At 35.2% G+C, this 17,923-nt stretch overlaps 1 protein-coding gene across 1 annotated transcript in view; it reads right to left on the reverse strand.

Moving 5' to 3' along the window:
- The window catches only part of LOC124773977 (leucine-rich repeat and calponin homology domain-containing protein), a 144,255-nt gene that overhangs the window by 27,090 nt on the left and 99,242 nt on the right, over positions 1–17,923 (reverse strand). The window contains exons 10-12 of the mRNA XM_047249446.1: positions 16,808–17,353; positions 13,285–13,422; positions 9,267–9,344 (exon numbers count right to left, since the gene is read on the reverse strand). Of these exons, the coding sequence (XP_047105402.1) occupies positions 9,267–9,344; positions 13,285–13,422; positions 16,808–17,353 (762 nt within the window). The remainder of the gene's footprint in view (positions 1–9,266; positions 9,345–13,284; positions 13,423–16,807; positions 17,354–17,923) is intronic.

Here is a 17,923-nt window from a genome sequence, read left to right on the forward strand (position 1 = left end):
GGTGTATTTTACTATGCAAATGATTATGAACATACTGTATTATTATAATGGTTATTAATACATTATAAGAGCTCATTTTTCATTCTAGCAGTTGCTGTCATTAATTGTGTTCAGCATCACATTTTACCTTGATTACCACTTGAGAAGACCATTCCTCCAGATGACCACTTCCTCACAAAAAAATACATGGTCAGGTTAAAGAGGTTTCACTGTGTGTGCAATTTTAAAATGTTATGTACATGACATGAGCAGAAACAAAAACTAAATACAAAAATTGCTAGATCAAAAGTACACAATGCAGCATAACTTTTGTCATTGTTGTGAAAACAAATTAAATCTGAACTTCAGACATGGGATAGCATGCTTTTGCATTGAATATGTGATTAGCTGGAGAAATGCATATGTTTCTGGACAAACTTAAATATGTTGTATACTGGCAACAGATAGTTGTAAAGTGAGTAGCTATCAATACAACAACAACAACAATAATAATAATAATAATAATAATAATAATAATAATGATGATGATGAGAAAACAAGAACAATGGAACAGATGGTGGTTTAACTCACTATTTTTCAACTACAATATGGTGGTTTTGGGTATCCCTCAGATGATGATAAAGCACTATACCATAATCAAACAAATATGAAGATAATTACAGAAAAATATTTGAACAACTGATGAATACGTTTCATGACATCCTTGATCGAAATGCTTGAATAAACTTACAGGACACAAAAATTAGCCATCACAGCAAGAAACCATGCTCTTACGAAATTAGTTGCTTAGCAGGTAACAACATTCTTGTTGCTCAAACTTTTCCACGATCTCCTCACCCCTAAACAAAGCTCCCATGAATTATATAGATAAAGAACGTCTTACCTCACACATTAATTCCTAAGTACATATTTGGTTGTCTAGATAATAATCATTGGTGGAACTGCAAATGTAATTTTTTCTTCTATTTTTGCTTTCCCAAGAAATTATAGTGAAAGAGAATAGATGATGAAAGTGCTCCAGTTGTTTTAATAGTGTACAAGACTCAAAATATGCAGACAGTTTCCTGCACATTATGGAGGCTCAGGACACACTGCTGCTAAGCCAGCATATAAACACAATTTTACAGAGTCTGTAAGTGAGGTAATTACTGTTCCTACTAATCACGATGAATTATAGTATTTTAATTTTGTCTAGAATATTTTAAAAACAGACATAAAAAAACCATGGAAGTCACAGGTTGCAGAGTGGCTGCTTTCTTTAGTTAAACGTTTTGACTTATTCACCACCACCACCAGCACCAGATAACCAAGATTTTGGTTAGCATGTCATACACAGGTATGGAGTTATCTATCTTACCCACAAGATAATACAACTATACTTGCTCTGTAGCAGTTGTCTTACGGATAAGATAAATGACTCCATACCTATGTATGATTTGTTCATCCATAACTTGATTAATCATAAAATGTCTAAATCGAAACATGTAACTAAAAAAAAAGCAATTACCATACAGCCTAAGACTTCCACATATTTTTATAGTGTCCATAATAGCACTGATACAACCTTCAAAGTACCCGATGTTAGCTATATCAGAGTTTGATAAACAAAAAAAGTGAAGTATATGAACGTGTGATGCTAACTGAAGAAAAGTAGAGTGACAGCAGTTCACACTTTCTGTTCGAACTTACTATAAAAAGTAACATGCTGAGTGACTCAACTGAGCAGATCTGAGACTTACAAAATATTAACAGTGAAGTTTACACCAGAAGTCACCTGTATCATAATTTTCAATGTATAAGGCATTGTGTTCAAACAACTTATTACACCATATTATTATATAAGGCATTGTGTTCAAACAACTTATTACACCATATTATTATTCTATTCACATGTATCAGAGCAGCTTCACAACAGTAGAACTGAGAAGTGTTTTATTCTAACACAAAATCCTAGGTGGAATAACAATAATATAACGAAAAGGACGTAGCGCTACTCACAATATTGAGGAGACGATGAGTTGCAGATGGGTGCAAGAAAAAGGCTGCTGTATCCTTTGGCTTTTAGCCAAAATGTCTTATTCTGAAGTAGAAAATGCACACACATTCACACGAGTACAACTCGCACACACTTGACCACTGTCTCTAGCCACAGTGGCCAGAGATGATGATGACAAAAGCTAGTTGGGTACAGCAGTCTTTTTGTTGTACCCATATGCAATTCAATGTCTCCTCTATATGGTGAGTATCAAACTATCCTTTTCATAAGAAATGTTTTTTTCCTAGTATATAATATATGTGTATGAACATTAAGCATTATACTGATACTAAAGACTTTTGGCTAGTACAGTATTTCTGAACTCTGTAGTAAGTTAACCAAAAAGGAACTATTGTCACAAGGAACAAATTTATAAGCACTAGCACAGGCAGAACTTTCCATCAGAGTCACTTGTTTATTAGTAAGAAAAAAAAGAATCATATAAATTACAAAATTATTTTGCAACCTAACTTCTTCAAAAAAATTTCTGTAAAATAATTCGTATGCACTAAAATTACAACTACCATCTGTAGGTATAGAAATGTCCCCAATATTATTATTTTTCACTTAACAAGCTGATTATCTTACAATTTTTATTTTGATAAAGCTATTAAATTGTACTACACCATTCATTAATTACATTTGGTATCAGGCAAAAAAAGTTACCTTTAGCAGTACACACAACCAGCAGATTATAGACTGAAGCTGACTAGAGAAGTAGTGACAACAGATACATGTAATTTCTTCTATACACGAAAAAGTTTAAATTAATGAAGATGTTTAAGTAAATGCAATGACTAGACTCGTGTAACATTCTTAAAAATTACAGATAATCGCTTAAAAATCTATCAACAAATGATTACAGATCATTGAGGAAGTATATCTCTCACCATCCATTCAAATAAAAACTATTCTGATGGCTCAATGATTGTTTTCCTTGGTGCCAAGATTGGTCCCATAAACACTTTTTTAGCCACACATGTCATTTCTCAAAGTATTTTTAATCTTTTTCTCACCTGTCTGCAGCAGTTTCCTTTTATAATATGAGTTTTACTTGTTTGTTATCTTACTATGTCAATTTCTGCCCTTGTCTGAGAGGGGAAGACTGCATGCTGTGGTTGTCAGTGTGACAGGAGGAACAGTGAGTGGTTTCACTCTAAATGACTGTCAATGAGTATGATGTGCTACAAATCAAATTCTAGTATCAGTCATCATATATTATGTTTCATCATCTTTCCTCCCCCTCAGTACCACTACCAACACTGAAACCAATTTAATTACAACATATCCTCAAAAATGCCTCATTAAGGTTACACCAATTACCATTTTCAGTCATTTGGCACGAAGTCTATCACGCATTGATTTTAAAAAATTCACAAAATAAAAAAACTATCATATTATAAGCAACAGAACTTAAGAGAGATTCAATGATATGCATATCATCTGATAAAAATTCTCTCAGAGAAGTAATTAAGCCTCCTCTCCACCCCCAAGTAACAGAACATTTTCTTGATCAATTTGTATCTTTGTCTGAAGCAGCATGACTTTCACTGAACAAACTGACAATGGTGATAAGTAACACAGAGACGCCTTTTGAGTCAATAAATCTATCATAACAAAACCAGAATATTCACAGTTCACATTACATAATTTAACAAACAGAGTTACAACAATCACATTGAAATGAAAAAAGATTAAAATATATAATACAAATGTCAGTAAAATAGTAAGTACATAAAACTGTTTGATATTCTAATTAATACTTTCTTGTTCCCATAATATGTCTTAATTTTTGCAGTCCATTAAGCATAAAGGAATGTCAGCATCAGTACACATAGAGCAATAATAGAAATCTTAACAACGCCATGTGAATGTTACATTAACATTACCACACAGCATGAACTGAAACAAAGGAAATGTTGCATAGCTGTCTACTCACTCTATAGGAGCTCTTCATGGTACTTACTTACTAATTAGGAATTATTACACTGAAAGCAAGCAAAGTAGTGCATCACATTTTAAACTTTAAGCTTACAATTATAAGCATTTATTTAACCACAAGTTACTGCATCAAGCCATAACATTGTAACAAATATTTTACTTTGAAACAAACAGCTAATTGTTGAAAATGCAACAAATTTAATGAAATAACGTTCACTATATGCGAAAATGCATCTGCATTAACTCCAAAAATTTAACACCTCTAATCAAAAATATTTCCTGTGGTCTTCCCACATCATCATGGAAGACTGGCCTAAATATGTCTTACTTTTCAAAAAATTTCACATGTGCCTTGATGCAGATAAGCAGTTCTGCAGACATTGCAATGAAAATATTTTGTACATTATTTGTACATAAATAAATATCTAGAATTATTCGAAAATAAATAATTTTTACAAATATACAAAAATTTGTACAGATAATAACTGCCATATTCCACAGATAAACAATTTGCAGTTAAAGTCTTTTCAAACAAATTATTTCAGTTGTTGACAGCAACTTCATTATTCAGGTGGTGGGAAGAAATACAGAAGCACCAGAGTCCCAAGAAAGAAACACAGGCAGAACACTGATAAGAGAGAGTCACGCTGAACATTCATGCTCACGGTATGTGGACTTCCACGGGCAATTAGGCTCTCTATTGTGTGCAACACTGCGTCAACTCTGAAACGCCCAACAATGTCCTCAACAGAGCACACGTCCTCCTGCAACATTGTGCAGGGCAAAAGATTAAACCACGCCCTTCCCTACTCAGTGGTTATTTGAGAGAGCAAAAATAATTACTTATAACAACATGTTTCTTATAATACCTACAGCAATTTTGCCCCTGTAAAAGAACAGTATCTTTTCTATTTTAAAAATATACAACACTAATCCCAACCAGCAATGACAGTTCACAAATTTTTTTTTTTTATTTTTTTTTTTTTTTGCCACAGCACCAATTGTGGCTTGTCAAGGAAGACCAACATAAAAGGATAAAAAGACATTAAGAAATCTGATTTTCTTGTAGTTTGTTTTTAATGCCAATAGTGTTCAAAATAAAACTACAGTCAAATAAAGACAGGGAAAAACTAACGAAGTGGCACCAAACAAAGTATATGACCCCAGCAACTTTTGGAATGAGATATTCATTTTGCAGGTAAGAGGGAGATGTAGCACAAAGAAAAAAATTAAAAAGCTTGCTCTATACTCCAGATTAAGAGAGAAAAGCAAGACATCTCACTCAACCTTTTCTAACTTATCATTACTAACCCGAGGTCTCGCGTTAATTTTTTTCCCTTATCATCCCAACCATCTTCAATATTTAGCTTCTGACAACCAATATTTAAGTCATATTTTCTGACAGCTAGTATTTATGTCGTATTTTCTGCAGGTGTGGTGTGTGCATGGGAGAATGTGTGTCAGCCTCAAGTAAAAAGTAAAGTTTATTTTTTATTTTCTTTCCCTGCGTGAGTGATGTATGCATGTTATGAGAACCCAATTATAAAACAACTATGATATTTGGAAATGGTGTAGCTGGCCAAGCTGAGAAATGTCAAAATAAACCAAATCGTGCAGTGCTTCAGTGAGAGAAATATACTAGTATCCAGCTGTAACGTGTTCTTGTCAACAATACAAAAGTTAATTCCTCCTACTTTCCAGTACAAAAGAGGAGTAAAGAAATAACAAACAAAGGATGACAGCTAAAAAACTGAATTGTCTTCTCCATTCCACCTGTAGCTACACAGTTGTATGTAAAATCTAGCACAATGACATAAGGGCAAATTTCGTAATTTAGAGAGAATTTTTTCTTGGTTACAAGAGAAATTAAAGTAAGTTATAGCCCAAAATTTGGATAGCAGCTTCAGCTTTTTTATATAATTTAGTTAATAGATAAAAGAAGAATGAAATATAAAAGTTTAACTGTGATACCATGAGATTATTAAATTCCACAAGCCTCAGTTGTCATTAAACTGAACAATATTTTCCACATACTTTTAATTATGCAATGTTTTGTTAATGAACACAGTGTGTATAATTATTCTGGATAGTGCCCATTCCAGAACATCAACAAGTGGGAAGCATCAAATAAAAAACAAAACTGAATTAGTAAAGGAAAATTATGTAAACTGTTATTGCTTCTTATTGGGACTTTGTGCTCTATATTCCTTCCCTTAGTGATAGTAATATCTGCAAATGGGCAAGCTGCAAACAAGATACAACACAACAGAGATATTATTTAGCAAAAAGAAAATGCAGTGTTATAGCAAAGAAATTATATTTTGAATAATGAAAAAGCTATTGTGTCCATGATGTAGAAACAAACTGTTTAGCAACAAAGTCATTTTAATGGTGTAGAAGATGAGTATAATTTCTGCTATTCATCTGATACACTGGACTGATACGATATTTCAGTGGCCAGGTATTTCATCAAAGCATACCACCTTCAAGCATTCACTCCAGCAAAGCCGTGATAAATTTTATGTCTTAAATATAACATAGATAAGCTGCATGAAGCTTTCCCTGATTAACAAATGTCACTGAAGCTGTTGAGCGCTGCATTAGATAGCATTGCTAAAGCATCAAAATATTTTTATCAGCTCTGGGCAACAATATTTACCATTTGTGTAACCCCCTTATGAGAGTACTAAATTACATGGAAAATTGTGTGTGCTATTGTTAAGTAATGGTGTATAATACTAGCACCTGAATATACCATGTTCTGTTGAAAGGGCATGGAAATGGGCAGTCTGTTGGAATGCCAAAACCAGCCACTCAACAGAATCCACTGCATGCTGGTGCAATTGCTAGAGATGTTGCCGAGCGGTCTAAGGCACTGCAGTCATGGACTGTGTGGCTGGTCCCGGCGGAGGTTCGAGTCCTCCCTCGGGCATGGGTGTGTGTGTTCGTACTTAGGATAATTTAGGTTAAGTAGTGTGTAAGCTTAGGGACTGATGACCTTAGCAGTTAAGTCCTATAAGATTTCACACACATCTGAACATCAGAGGTGTTGATTAGCACCTATGCACCAGAAGTCCCCACCTGTGGACTTCCACAAATGGACAACAAACACCATCACTGAAACGTCTGAATACTTCAACCAAGAACATGCTCAGATGATATATTCAAATGTTTTCAATGTGCCATTCAAGACAGCGCCCAAAAGCCTTGGCAACACTAGCCTGAATCATCAAAATAATAATGAATGCAGTTGTTCAAATAAAAATTAAGCAAAAAGGTTGCAGTGCTCGCATCATTACAGTAAATGGTAAATGTATATGTATATTAGAGAGGGTGAGGTCTATCTATAGCTCTCAGAGATTTGAAGCAGTGTCCTGAAAAGCAGTTGCAGTGTTGATACATGTTATTTACATAACACACAGGGTAAATTACATTTTATTTAATGAATAAATGAATCATTTAGAAAAGACAGTAATAGAACTGATCACATATCAAAGTAAATCATTTCAGATAGTCTGGAAAGTTTGATTTTAAGCATGTAAGCTGACAATTATTTTTTTCTGCTCCTGTTAATGCTGATTGTTACCTTCTCCATTACGAGACATGTACTGACATATTAACCACTATTTTTTTGTTCAATATTATTTGAAAAGGTGCTGAAGAATGGGTTATAAATACTAACCAAAGTTATAATGCACAAAAAGATGGCAACTACTAGAACAAAACTGAGAAACACACATTTCTGTAACAAGTTAATCAATCAATTCTTAAGAGGGTGATGTGTCAGTGATGGTCTGGCAGCTAAAATATGAGAAGGCAAGAAGCTGCTACACAGAGACAAGCATCAAGGATTGTTTCCTGAAGGATCAAGATAACTCGCAGATAGGAAGTTTACTTGACTGAAACAGTACTGATAGACTAGTAGGCAATTCCATACTGATACTTAAAAATTCCCTCAAAACCATTACAGTTAAATAAGAGGGATTTATACAAATATGGCAAGTTTCTCTTAAACAATAAGGTCCTCTTTGCACCAGCATCCATACAAATATGATTCTCACCATGTTATTCACTGACCTACTTGGCCTTTGGAACCAGCTGTAGTGTAAGAAGAGTGGTAATAGCAATGTTGACTGTAAATGTTTTGAAAAAATGTGGTCAAAATTATAAAGAATGCAGAATGACAAAGGTGATAGCAAGTGAGCAATGAATAGGTTGTAATGATTAACAGAAGTAGGAAATCACTGGCAAACAATATCACGAAATTAGAAAAGAAGCAAAAATTAAAAATGAAACAAGACTCCAAGGACTGAATAAAATAAACTATGAAAGACAGGAAGCATAAAAGATATCATTGAGATAGAAGTGAGAAGTAGAAGCATTTCGTTTCAGTTGAGTGTGAAGTTAGTTTAAAATAAGAACATGATAAGAGGCAGCTTCCAAAATGGAATCCAAAAAGCTATTTTCGTAAACAAGTGATACAAATGATTCTACTTGTGAAACAATAAGCACTTTATGGTACATACAGCATTTTAGTAATCTAGTCCTTGAAATGCGAACATTTTACATGAAAATTTTCCATGACTATTAGTATAAATGTAACTAAAAATATATGGTGAATTACTGTAACCAGCCAAATTTATTTTATTCTTCCCACTACGCATTTTGGAGGATTAAGCTCCATCAGATGGATTTATGTCATTTAATCAGGCATTGACAATTTTTATGTATTACTTTTGTGTAACCTGGGATACTGTTTCTCACTGGGCACAGGATGATTTTCCATTCATATGTCTGTCACACCTACTTTTTCTCAATCTACAGCTTCATCTTCTCTATTACTTTGCATTAATTTAATGTGATTATAACCAACAATTCTCTTGTGCTGAATCTAGTCAACAAAACACTGTTTCAGTAGATCAGGCTGCCTTTTATATAATGCTACAGTTTGCTTATAATCACAATGTAACTGCCACAAGAGAAACCAGTTAAGTTATCGAGACAGTCACTATGGTAATTTGACCTGGTGGAAAACAAGATAAATTGCAGTAAAACAAATTTAAATGATTTTTTCTGCTAGTGGCATGTCCATTGAATGACGGATGAATGTCGTGTGTGTGTGTGTGTGTGTGTGTGTGTGTGTGTGTGTTTAGTGATTTAGGGAGAGAATTAGAGTGACATGATAAAACAAGCACACAACTTTATACATACATACACACATACATACACACATGCACATGATATACATACAAACGAACAGCTTTGAAATGCAGTCACTGAAAGTAATTACCTCATCAACACCAATTCGGCGACAAGCTTCCAAGAAATTATCCACATTTCTCCTACATCTTGCCATTGTCAGCTTCGGCTGAAAAAGTATTTGATAAAATCAGATTAAATAAAGCCACGATAATTCAAATGTAAGTTCAAACAAATAACTAGCCAGTAGCCACTTTCATTATGAAACAGAAAATTACAATATTTCACTCACTTGAGTGACAATTTACATCACTTGAGTAACAATTTACATGATGGTCATTTCATCAATATCTTAAAGTCTAACTGCAGAAGCTTTAAATAGTCTGATAAATCTATGCTCCTAGAACAAGAAATACAAATGTGTTTATTAAAGGGAGCCTTCAAATAATTTCTATAACACATGGAAATCAATCACTGAACTCTTTATGAGCTTTTGAGATAAATGACTTTGTCCTTAATAAGTTACTTCTGCTGCTTGACTAACATTATTCACTGACGGAAATTACAGGATGGAATACAATATTATATGAGAATAGATCAGGCACTCAGACTGGATAACAAACTGAGGTGGCATCACCACATGGATAAGATAATCAAAAACCTCACTTATGCCTCCTTTGCACTTGGAAATCTCTTTCACTGTGTTGCCCTGCAGATGTGAATGTCAGCATACTTTACCCATTTTCATTCAATATTGTCCTAAGGCCTAACCCTGTGGGGCAATGCAAGTAAGGTGAAACATGTATTGTGCAGCCTATATGAAAGTATTTATTATTTAAAGTTTATAATTGAAAATCCTTTAGATATGTTTATATTTTGTTTCCCTCAATAGGGATTTTTGTACTGTGACACAAAAATGTAACATGTGGCCAGCAGACAGATAGAAACTAAAATGCCGAGATATCCAAAAAAATAAAGTAGAAGATAATTCATACATGTTAATAGCAGTTGAGCCCTGTGGCTGTACATCAAATTATATGAAGAAGTAATGTAATGTCCATATTACACAAGTTTTTTTCCAGCATATACAGCTGATGTTGATGTGAGGAATCAGTGCCCTCTTTCAGAGTAGACACTTCCTAACATATAGGGTGTATCGTCATTAACCTTTTAAGTGGGCATCACAGGTATATCCATCCGTATTCTGTTGATTTACAGTGGGTCGGACAGATATATCCGTCTGCTGCATTCTGTGGCTATTAGCTAATGGGAATGATGAGTTATCAGCCTGCCACTGAAAACCATGATATTAGTTGAGCTCTGTCCATTATACAGTGACTCTCCTCAGGCAATACAGCATGTTTTGGGCTGGTTACAACATTTTCCACTCAGTACGCATCGACAGTATGCGTCCAGTGAACCAGCCACAAAAGTGCACCTTTTTGACCTGTGCTTACCACCACATTAGTGAGTGATCTTTTGCAATGGCAAAAAGACATATTTATCAGATTCAGAGACACAGCAACTGCTTTTAGAAAGTGACCATAATTTCAGTGATAATTCTGAAAGTTTTCAAGACACAGATGCTGAGGCTAGTGAAAGTGACTTCAATTCAGAAACATCTACTGCAGCAGGTAGTACTTAAGGCATTTTTGCATGCTAGTGTAGTTCGTTGATCAATATTTGTTCAGTGGTAGTAGTGATACAGTTATGTCTCTCAAACAATATGATATGATGAGTTTTTGTGTGTTTTGTTTGATGATTTGTGCAAAATAATAGCTGAACAGACGAATTTATATGCACAACAGTTTATAGCTTCTCATCACAATTCAGCAGCACACTCCAGAGTCTGCAGCTGGCAGGATACTACTAGGGATGAGGTAAAAACTATTATTGAAATGCCCTTAATTCAAGAAATTCTTCACAAAACCAGAACACAAGACGTACTTTTCTAAGGGAGAATCAACTGACATACTTTTCTTCAGGAAACTGATGAGTGAGAACAGTTTCATCTTTTACTGAAATTCCTCCATTTCGCTGACAATACCTCGTATAATCCCCTATGCACAATTAGCAGAAAACTTTTCAAAATTCAGCCAATTATGGAGCACCTGCGGCATAAATTCAGATCAGTATACATGCAAAAAGAAATATCATCACTGACAAATCATTGTTGCTCTGAAAAGGACAGCTTGGACGGAGGCAATTTATTCCACCAGAGCACAGCCAATTAGGCATCATATTTTATGAACTTTGTGAAAGCGGCTCCATGTATGTATGGGACTTATTGTTTACACTGGAAAGGACACCAATTATGATAGCCACTGACCAGGAGAAACAATAGCCTCTCAGATTGTTTTGGAACTTGCACATGATCTATTTGGGAAAGGTCACTGCATTTATCTTATCAACTGGTACACCAGTCCAGATTTGGTGGACAAACTGACCAGCAATGACACCGACATTGGTGGAACAAAGTGGCAAGGCAGAAAGGGGTTCCTCGACTTTATAAGAAAGGAAAAACTGAAGAAAGGAAAGTACATAACGTACAAGCAGATGGTAACGAAATGAAAGGACAAAAAGACATGTTGTTGTGGTCAGCATCTTCTGTGATGATACATTTTTAAGTGTAAACTCGAAGAACGAAGTTGATTACAAGAAAAATACTGGAGGTACGGATAGGTATGATTCTCAGTTGCACAGCTACCAGATGGCCAGGAGCAAGTTGAAAAAATATTATCAGAAGCTTTCTCACTTTTTGTTGGACATTGCATGCTTCAAATGCATATGTTCTATACAAGAAGTGTAGTGGTGAACAAAGTAGAATGATTAGTTGGCCATATCTCCATCACAATAAGGGACAACAGTAGGACACCCATCTAGAACACCAAAAGCAACAAGCTTTACAGTCAGGCATTTTCCAGACCTTCTGCTACCCACTACAGAGAAAAGATCAACAAGGAGGTGTGTAGCGTGCATGAAAAAAGGGCTTCACAATGAGAAGTTTTCTGATGTGCAGCACCTTGCTTTAAAATGTTTCACACTGAAACAACTTGTAATATCAAAAAACAAATTTTCATTAACTTCTGCAATATATTTTATTCATTCCCACCCAGTATCAGTTTAAATTCAAAAATGAAAACAGGAAGGAAAACTTTGATGTGTGAGAAAAGTATACAGCACCATCATGCCAGGAGGCACTGGCGCATATTACCCACTGAGGAAGAGGCGAACACATGCAAACTACCCACTTAACAAGTTAATAATAAAAACTGACGTGAGTGAAAATGTATGATAATAGAAATAAAACATTCAAGTAAACATATGTCCCCAAACAAAATTGTTAATGTGTCGTTGCAAGCCACCTCTGGCTTCAGGAAGAAATATTTTCCCAGATACTACAAATGTATTTGAAATGTGATTTTTTTTTTTTTTTTACTTCCACCATCTAATTGAGTCTCATTTATTTAATTTAAAAGTAAGTTAATGCAGATGGTAGGCTAAACATCCCTGCAATGCTTTAATGCAGTATTAACTGCATGCTGCTTTATTCACTATGACATTGATTAAACATCAAGGTGTAATACTGCAAAACAACTTGATATGGAGTGGGTACCTAAGTGCAGCTGTAGGAGCAGATGACAGCCAAATATGGTTTATTGTGAGAGTTATGGGAATGTGTAGCACACTTGTAAAGGAGAGGACATAAAGAATGCTTGTGCATCCCATTTTTGAATACTGCTCAAGTGTTTGTCATCTCTGCTACGTCAGATCAAAGGCAGACACTGAAGCAATTCAGATGCATGCTGCTAGATTTGTTATCAGTCAATCCAGTCACACCTGCAGAATGATTCTACTGCTCCTAAAATTCATTTCATGTAATGATTAGAAGACAAAAAGTGTAGATTAGGGCTCAAAAGAGGCATACAGGCTGTTACTCATCCCTTGCTTTATTTAAAAGTGCAACAGGAAACAGAATAACTGGCAATAGTACAGAGTACTCTCTGTCATGCATTGTACAGTAGAGTATGTAGATGTAGGTTTATTGAATGATCCTACATTTACACTTCAACTGAATATTTTAAACAGGAATCATACAAGAAACTCACCACAGCAGGAGAAGGCACATGAATACTGGCAACAGATCGGGGCCTGACATGGTTTGCTAAATGACACAGCACCACACCATCTGACAGTGCAGAAGCCATGTCTTCTGGAAGTGACATTTTAAGTCTCGTCTCGATATGCTGAAATATTCGTAAACTGAAATTATTACACAGATATTCCCATTACAAAGTAGAAGTATTAGTTTCTCAAATTATCACATTTCCGTCACTGGGAAGCATGACGACATAATAAAGCTACTTTATTTACTTAAGGCAGTCTGTAATTTACTTTTGCTTGTAATTTCTCTAAATATTTGTTATACAAGGACAGTCTCAATTTATAATCACATTTTTTTTTTATAATTAAGATGATGACAAAATTAAAATCAGTATCAACAAGAATACATAAAATTGTGCTTTTCATGCAGCTATCTAAAAATAGTAGTCTACAAAGCACTGTCTCTGTAGAATACGAACAAACTTGTCATTAGCAGGAATCTAACATAGCATATATATCTTACTACTGTATCCTATGAATATAATAGAGGGAAACATTCCACGTGGGAAAAATATATATATAAAAAACAAAGATGCTTTAACTTACCAAACGAGAAAGCGTTGGTAGATAGACACAATAAAAAACACACACACAAATTTCAAGCTTTCGCAACCCAAGGTTGCTTCATCAGGAAAGAGGGAAGGAGAGGGAAAGACGAAAGGATGTGGGTTTTAAGGGAGATGGTAAGGAGTCATTCCAATCCCGGGAGCAGAAAGACTTACCTTATGGGGAAAAAAAGGACAGGTACGTACACACACACACACACACACACACACACACACACACACACACACACACACACACACAGAGAGAGAGAGAGAGAGAGAGAGAGAGAGAGAGAGAGAGAGAGAGAGAGAGACAGACAGACATATGTAAATGCCATATTGGCATTTACATATGTCTGCCTGTGTCTGTATATGTGTGGATAGGTGTGTGTGTGTGTGTGTGTGTGTGTGTGTGTGTGTGTGTGTGTGTGTGTGTGTGTGTGTGTGGGCGCGAGCGAGCGAGTGAGCGAGTGTATACCTGTCCTTTTTTCCCCCTAAGGTAAGTCTTCTGCTCCCGGGATTGGAATGACTCCTTACCATCTTCCTTAAAACTCACATCCTTTCGTCTTTCCCTCTCCTTCCCTCTTTCCTGATGAATCAACTTTGGGTTGCAAAAGCTTGAAATTTGTGTGTGTGTGTTTGTCTATTTTTTATTGTGTCTATCTACCAGCGCTTTCTCATTTGGTAAATTACAGCATCTTTGTTTTTTACTACTGTATCCTCTAACACTGCCAAAAATTAGAAAACTTCTCACAGTTACATAATCTCTACAGTGTGACAAAATATCCGTTGTTTTACTTGTAGTTGTGTAATAATGTGTTCATTTCTCAAGTAGAGAACTGTTTCAACTATGCAAGTAGATTTACATGATAGGTAACAAAATTTTCAAACTTTTATGCACATTCTAATCAAAGTAAAGAAAGACTATTGTAATAGTCATTACTCAGTAAATATTCATGAGATGAATCAAAAAAATTAGCTTGGTATATTGCATTACAACTATTAAATCTTGCAACACAATATGTTTAACATTAACCTGGTTTTAATATAGATTTCCATTTTTAAACCCTAGTGCACTAATGCTCATTTTTCATTAAGAAACATAGAATGTAAGGTGTAAAGTCTTATTGGGTCTCTCTCAGAGGAGGATGGAAGAGAGGGCGCAAAGAATATTACACACATAAAAACCTACTAATATTCTGAATAAATTTCCCAATCATTAGGTCAAATGATGTAACTTATTCTAAAATGATGTTTAAAATAAGACAAACTGTTAAGTAACATGAAAATCATCATTTTTAGAGGATACCCTTCTGAAACTACTTATTCCAACCATAATTATATTTTTATTTAATTTATTAAATGTCAAATATCCTAATACAGTTTCAATTTACTGTTTCCACTCAAGATTCTGTTATTTATCTTTTCTTATATTTTCTCTGAATCTTTGGTGAAACAAGGTGCAAAATAAGGGCTGTTGTGTAAAGAGTGATACATAACACTTCGCAAAAATATCTATGATAAAATGTTTTATCTATAGTCAACATCACTGTCATTGATTTTTATATGTTGGCAACTACTGTGGTGTGCTTCAGTGCACAAGTCCTAATATTTTTACATTCAAAGGTGACTATTACATTCTTTCGTGACTTAAGAACTCCTTCAGACCAGCCTTTACAATGCTTTGATACATTTACCTTTCTTTCTTCTACTTCAGCTATCTCCCCTCCTTTCTTAAGAACAATACTAGCACCAATTTTACTAATGGAGCTTCTTTTCTCTAAATTTTAGTAAATACTGAGTGACCAAAAAAATCCATGAACACCCAAATAATCAATAATGCAGTGTTTTACCATACTACGCAAATACTTCATAATGAGAACATACAAATAACAATGAAATACAGAAATGATCCAAAAAGGAAAATTTCATCCAAGACCAATTGGTTCTTATTACATATTGTGGAACACGCACAATCTGATGCCAAGCAGAAAGCAATGAATTCATTCATGGAATGACACATTTAAGTGATACAGCATGTCTAGCGTATCTATTGTGGGATCCGAATAAAGCTTTCCCAATTGACAAAAGCTACACTGACATGGCTGTCAAAAAAATTAATTTGTTTTTGAAGTGTAGAATGGGTTACTTGGATCATATAACTATGCAGGCTGTAGTTATGGCAAACTACAGCAAGGAAGCAATGGTCACATGTTAAGGAATGTCATCAAACTGGTGGAGTGCTGACTGGAAGAGCTGAGTGGTGACCAGTTTTGACCATTGTGGACCATCTTCATACCAAACAGCAGTCGACATCAGTTGATGGTATCCACAGTTCTTGCTCCGTGCCATTGTCTTCACACATCATCGAGTACGGTTTGAAGATGAATGACACTGGGTCAAAACTGGTCATCCTTTATGAGTAAAAGTCTTTCTGTGTCATTAAAACTATTCCACATAACATTTTATCACTACCTAAAGCAGCACTGCTTCTGCACAAATTTTTAAGATGCCACCTCCTAACAGGCGGCAATATGTTCAGCAGACATTTTTTTATAATGAAAATCCTTTGGGTATGCTTGTAAGGAACACGGAAAAGGGGGAATACACTGTATATACTTCTACATAACCATTTTTTGTCATTGGCCACTATTAAAACCTGTACTATTATTTTTTCCTCGTTTATCACAGAGTTTAAGTTCCCACAGAAGTAACACAGTTTCTCCTAAAAATACTTAATTTAAAATTACTAATTTACAACAATACAATTTTTTTTACAATTGCAGCTCCCCTGAATAATATTACAATGAAATTACCACACCATTTCTGTCACAACAAATCCATGCTTTGTTGTGCAATAATTGTAGAACTGTTTTCAATTTCATGAAGAAACCAAAATGAGTTTGATCTACAAGATACTTACACTCCTCAGCTGGTCAATGAGTTCTGCCTCTTCACGAGCCTTGTCAAATTCCCGCCTCATAGTAAAACTGAGTTTCTCTGGTGCCACATCCCTGTTCCACGGGACTGTCCGACTTGTACCTATTTTTGGTGACCTGGGGCTTCCACTGCCATTTCCTGTTGGTGCTGATCTGTTATGATGGTTCGTAGAAACAGGAACTATGTTGCCAACATACCCTAAAGATGTAGTAACCAACCTAGGACTGCCTGGTGATGCTGAAGAAGGAACTTGGGTGATACTGGTTGAAGTCTTGATGGGAGAGTTTGGTTTTATGTAATAAGTGTCCTGTGTATCTTGCACAACACTTTTTCCTCCATAATCACTCCAGGTACCATTTAACACAGTTCCTCCCTGCCCAATACGATTATCCTGAAATGTCACTGTTGCTCCATTCCTGGATGGTGGAACCTTCTGAACTGGCCGCTTATTAACGGAGCTGTCTTGGTTCTTCAGGCTTTCTGTTTTATTATTTGGCAAGTTCCCTTCATTCTTTGTATGATCTTCCTCCTGCATAGATAAAATAAGAAAGAAAAAACATGAAAATATGTTACATATAGGAACATAACTACAGCCAGCCACTAAGTGACAAACTGCAGTCATATGCAGCTGTGTAAAAATATCTATATGGAATAAGCTAAGCCATTTTTGACATTATTCTCTGAAATATCATTTCTCCTAGGATTGCAATGCTTCTAGGTGTACAGGAGAGCATCAAAGGAGTCTGGAAGAAAAAATATATTTATTGCTATATAAAAGCTTTGAAATGTATCTTAAATTATGCCTCGATTTCTGTTCTAATCTCTGTGGCTAAGTATGCAGGAGAGTTTCTGTGGAGTTCTGAAGTTGGGAGAGAGGCACTGACAGGCACCACATTGGAAGATAGGTTTGAATGTGAAAGAATCTGAAAATAAAATAGGAATACCAAGAAAGGTTGGAAAATTTTCTGTTTAGTAAGATTGGCAAGAAACAGAGTTCAGCTTATCTTAGAGATCCAGCACTAACAATGCTGATTATCAACAGACACAGTTCAAGAGCACTGTAAAATACACATGGAAGTGCTGACCAAAGTTGTGAGGG

The sequence above is a fragment of the Schistocerca piceifrons genome, chromosome 2, assembly GCF_021461385.2.
Source record: "Schistocerca piceifrons isolate TAMUIC-IGC-003096 chromosome 2, iqSchPice1.1, whole genome shotgun sequence".
NCBI classification, from domain to species: Eukaryota; Metazoa; Arthropoda; class Insecta; order Orthoptera; family Acrididae; genus Schistocerca; species Schistocerca piceifrons.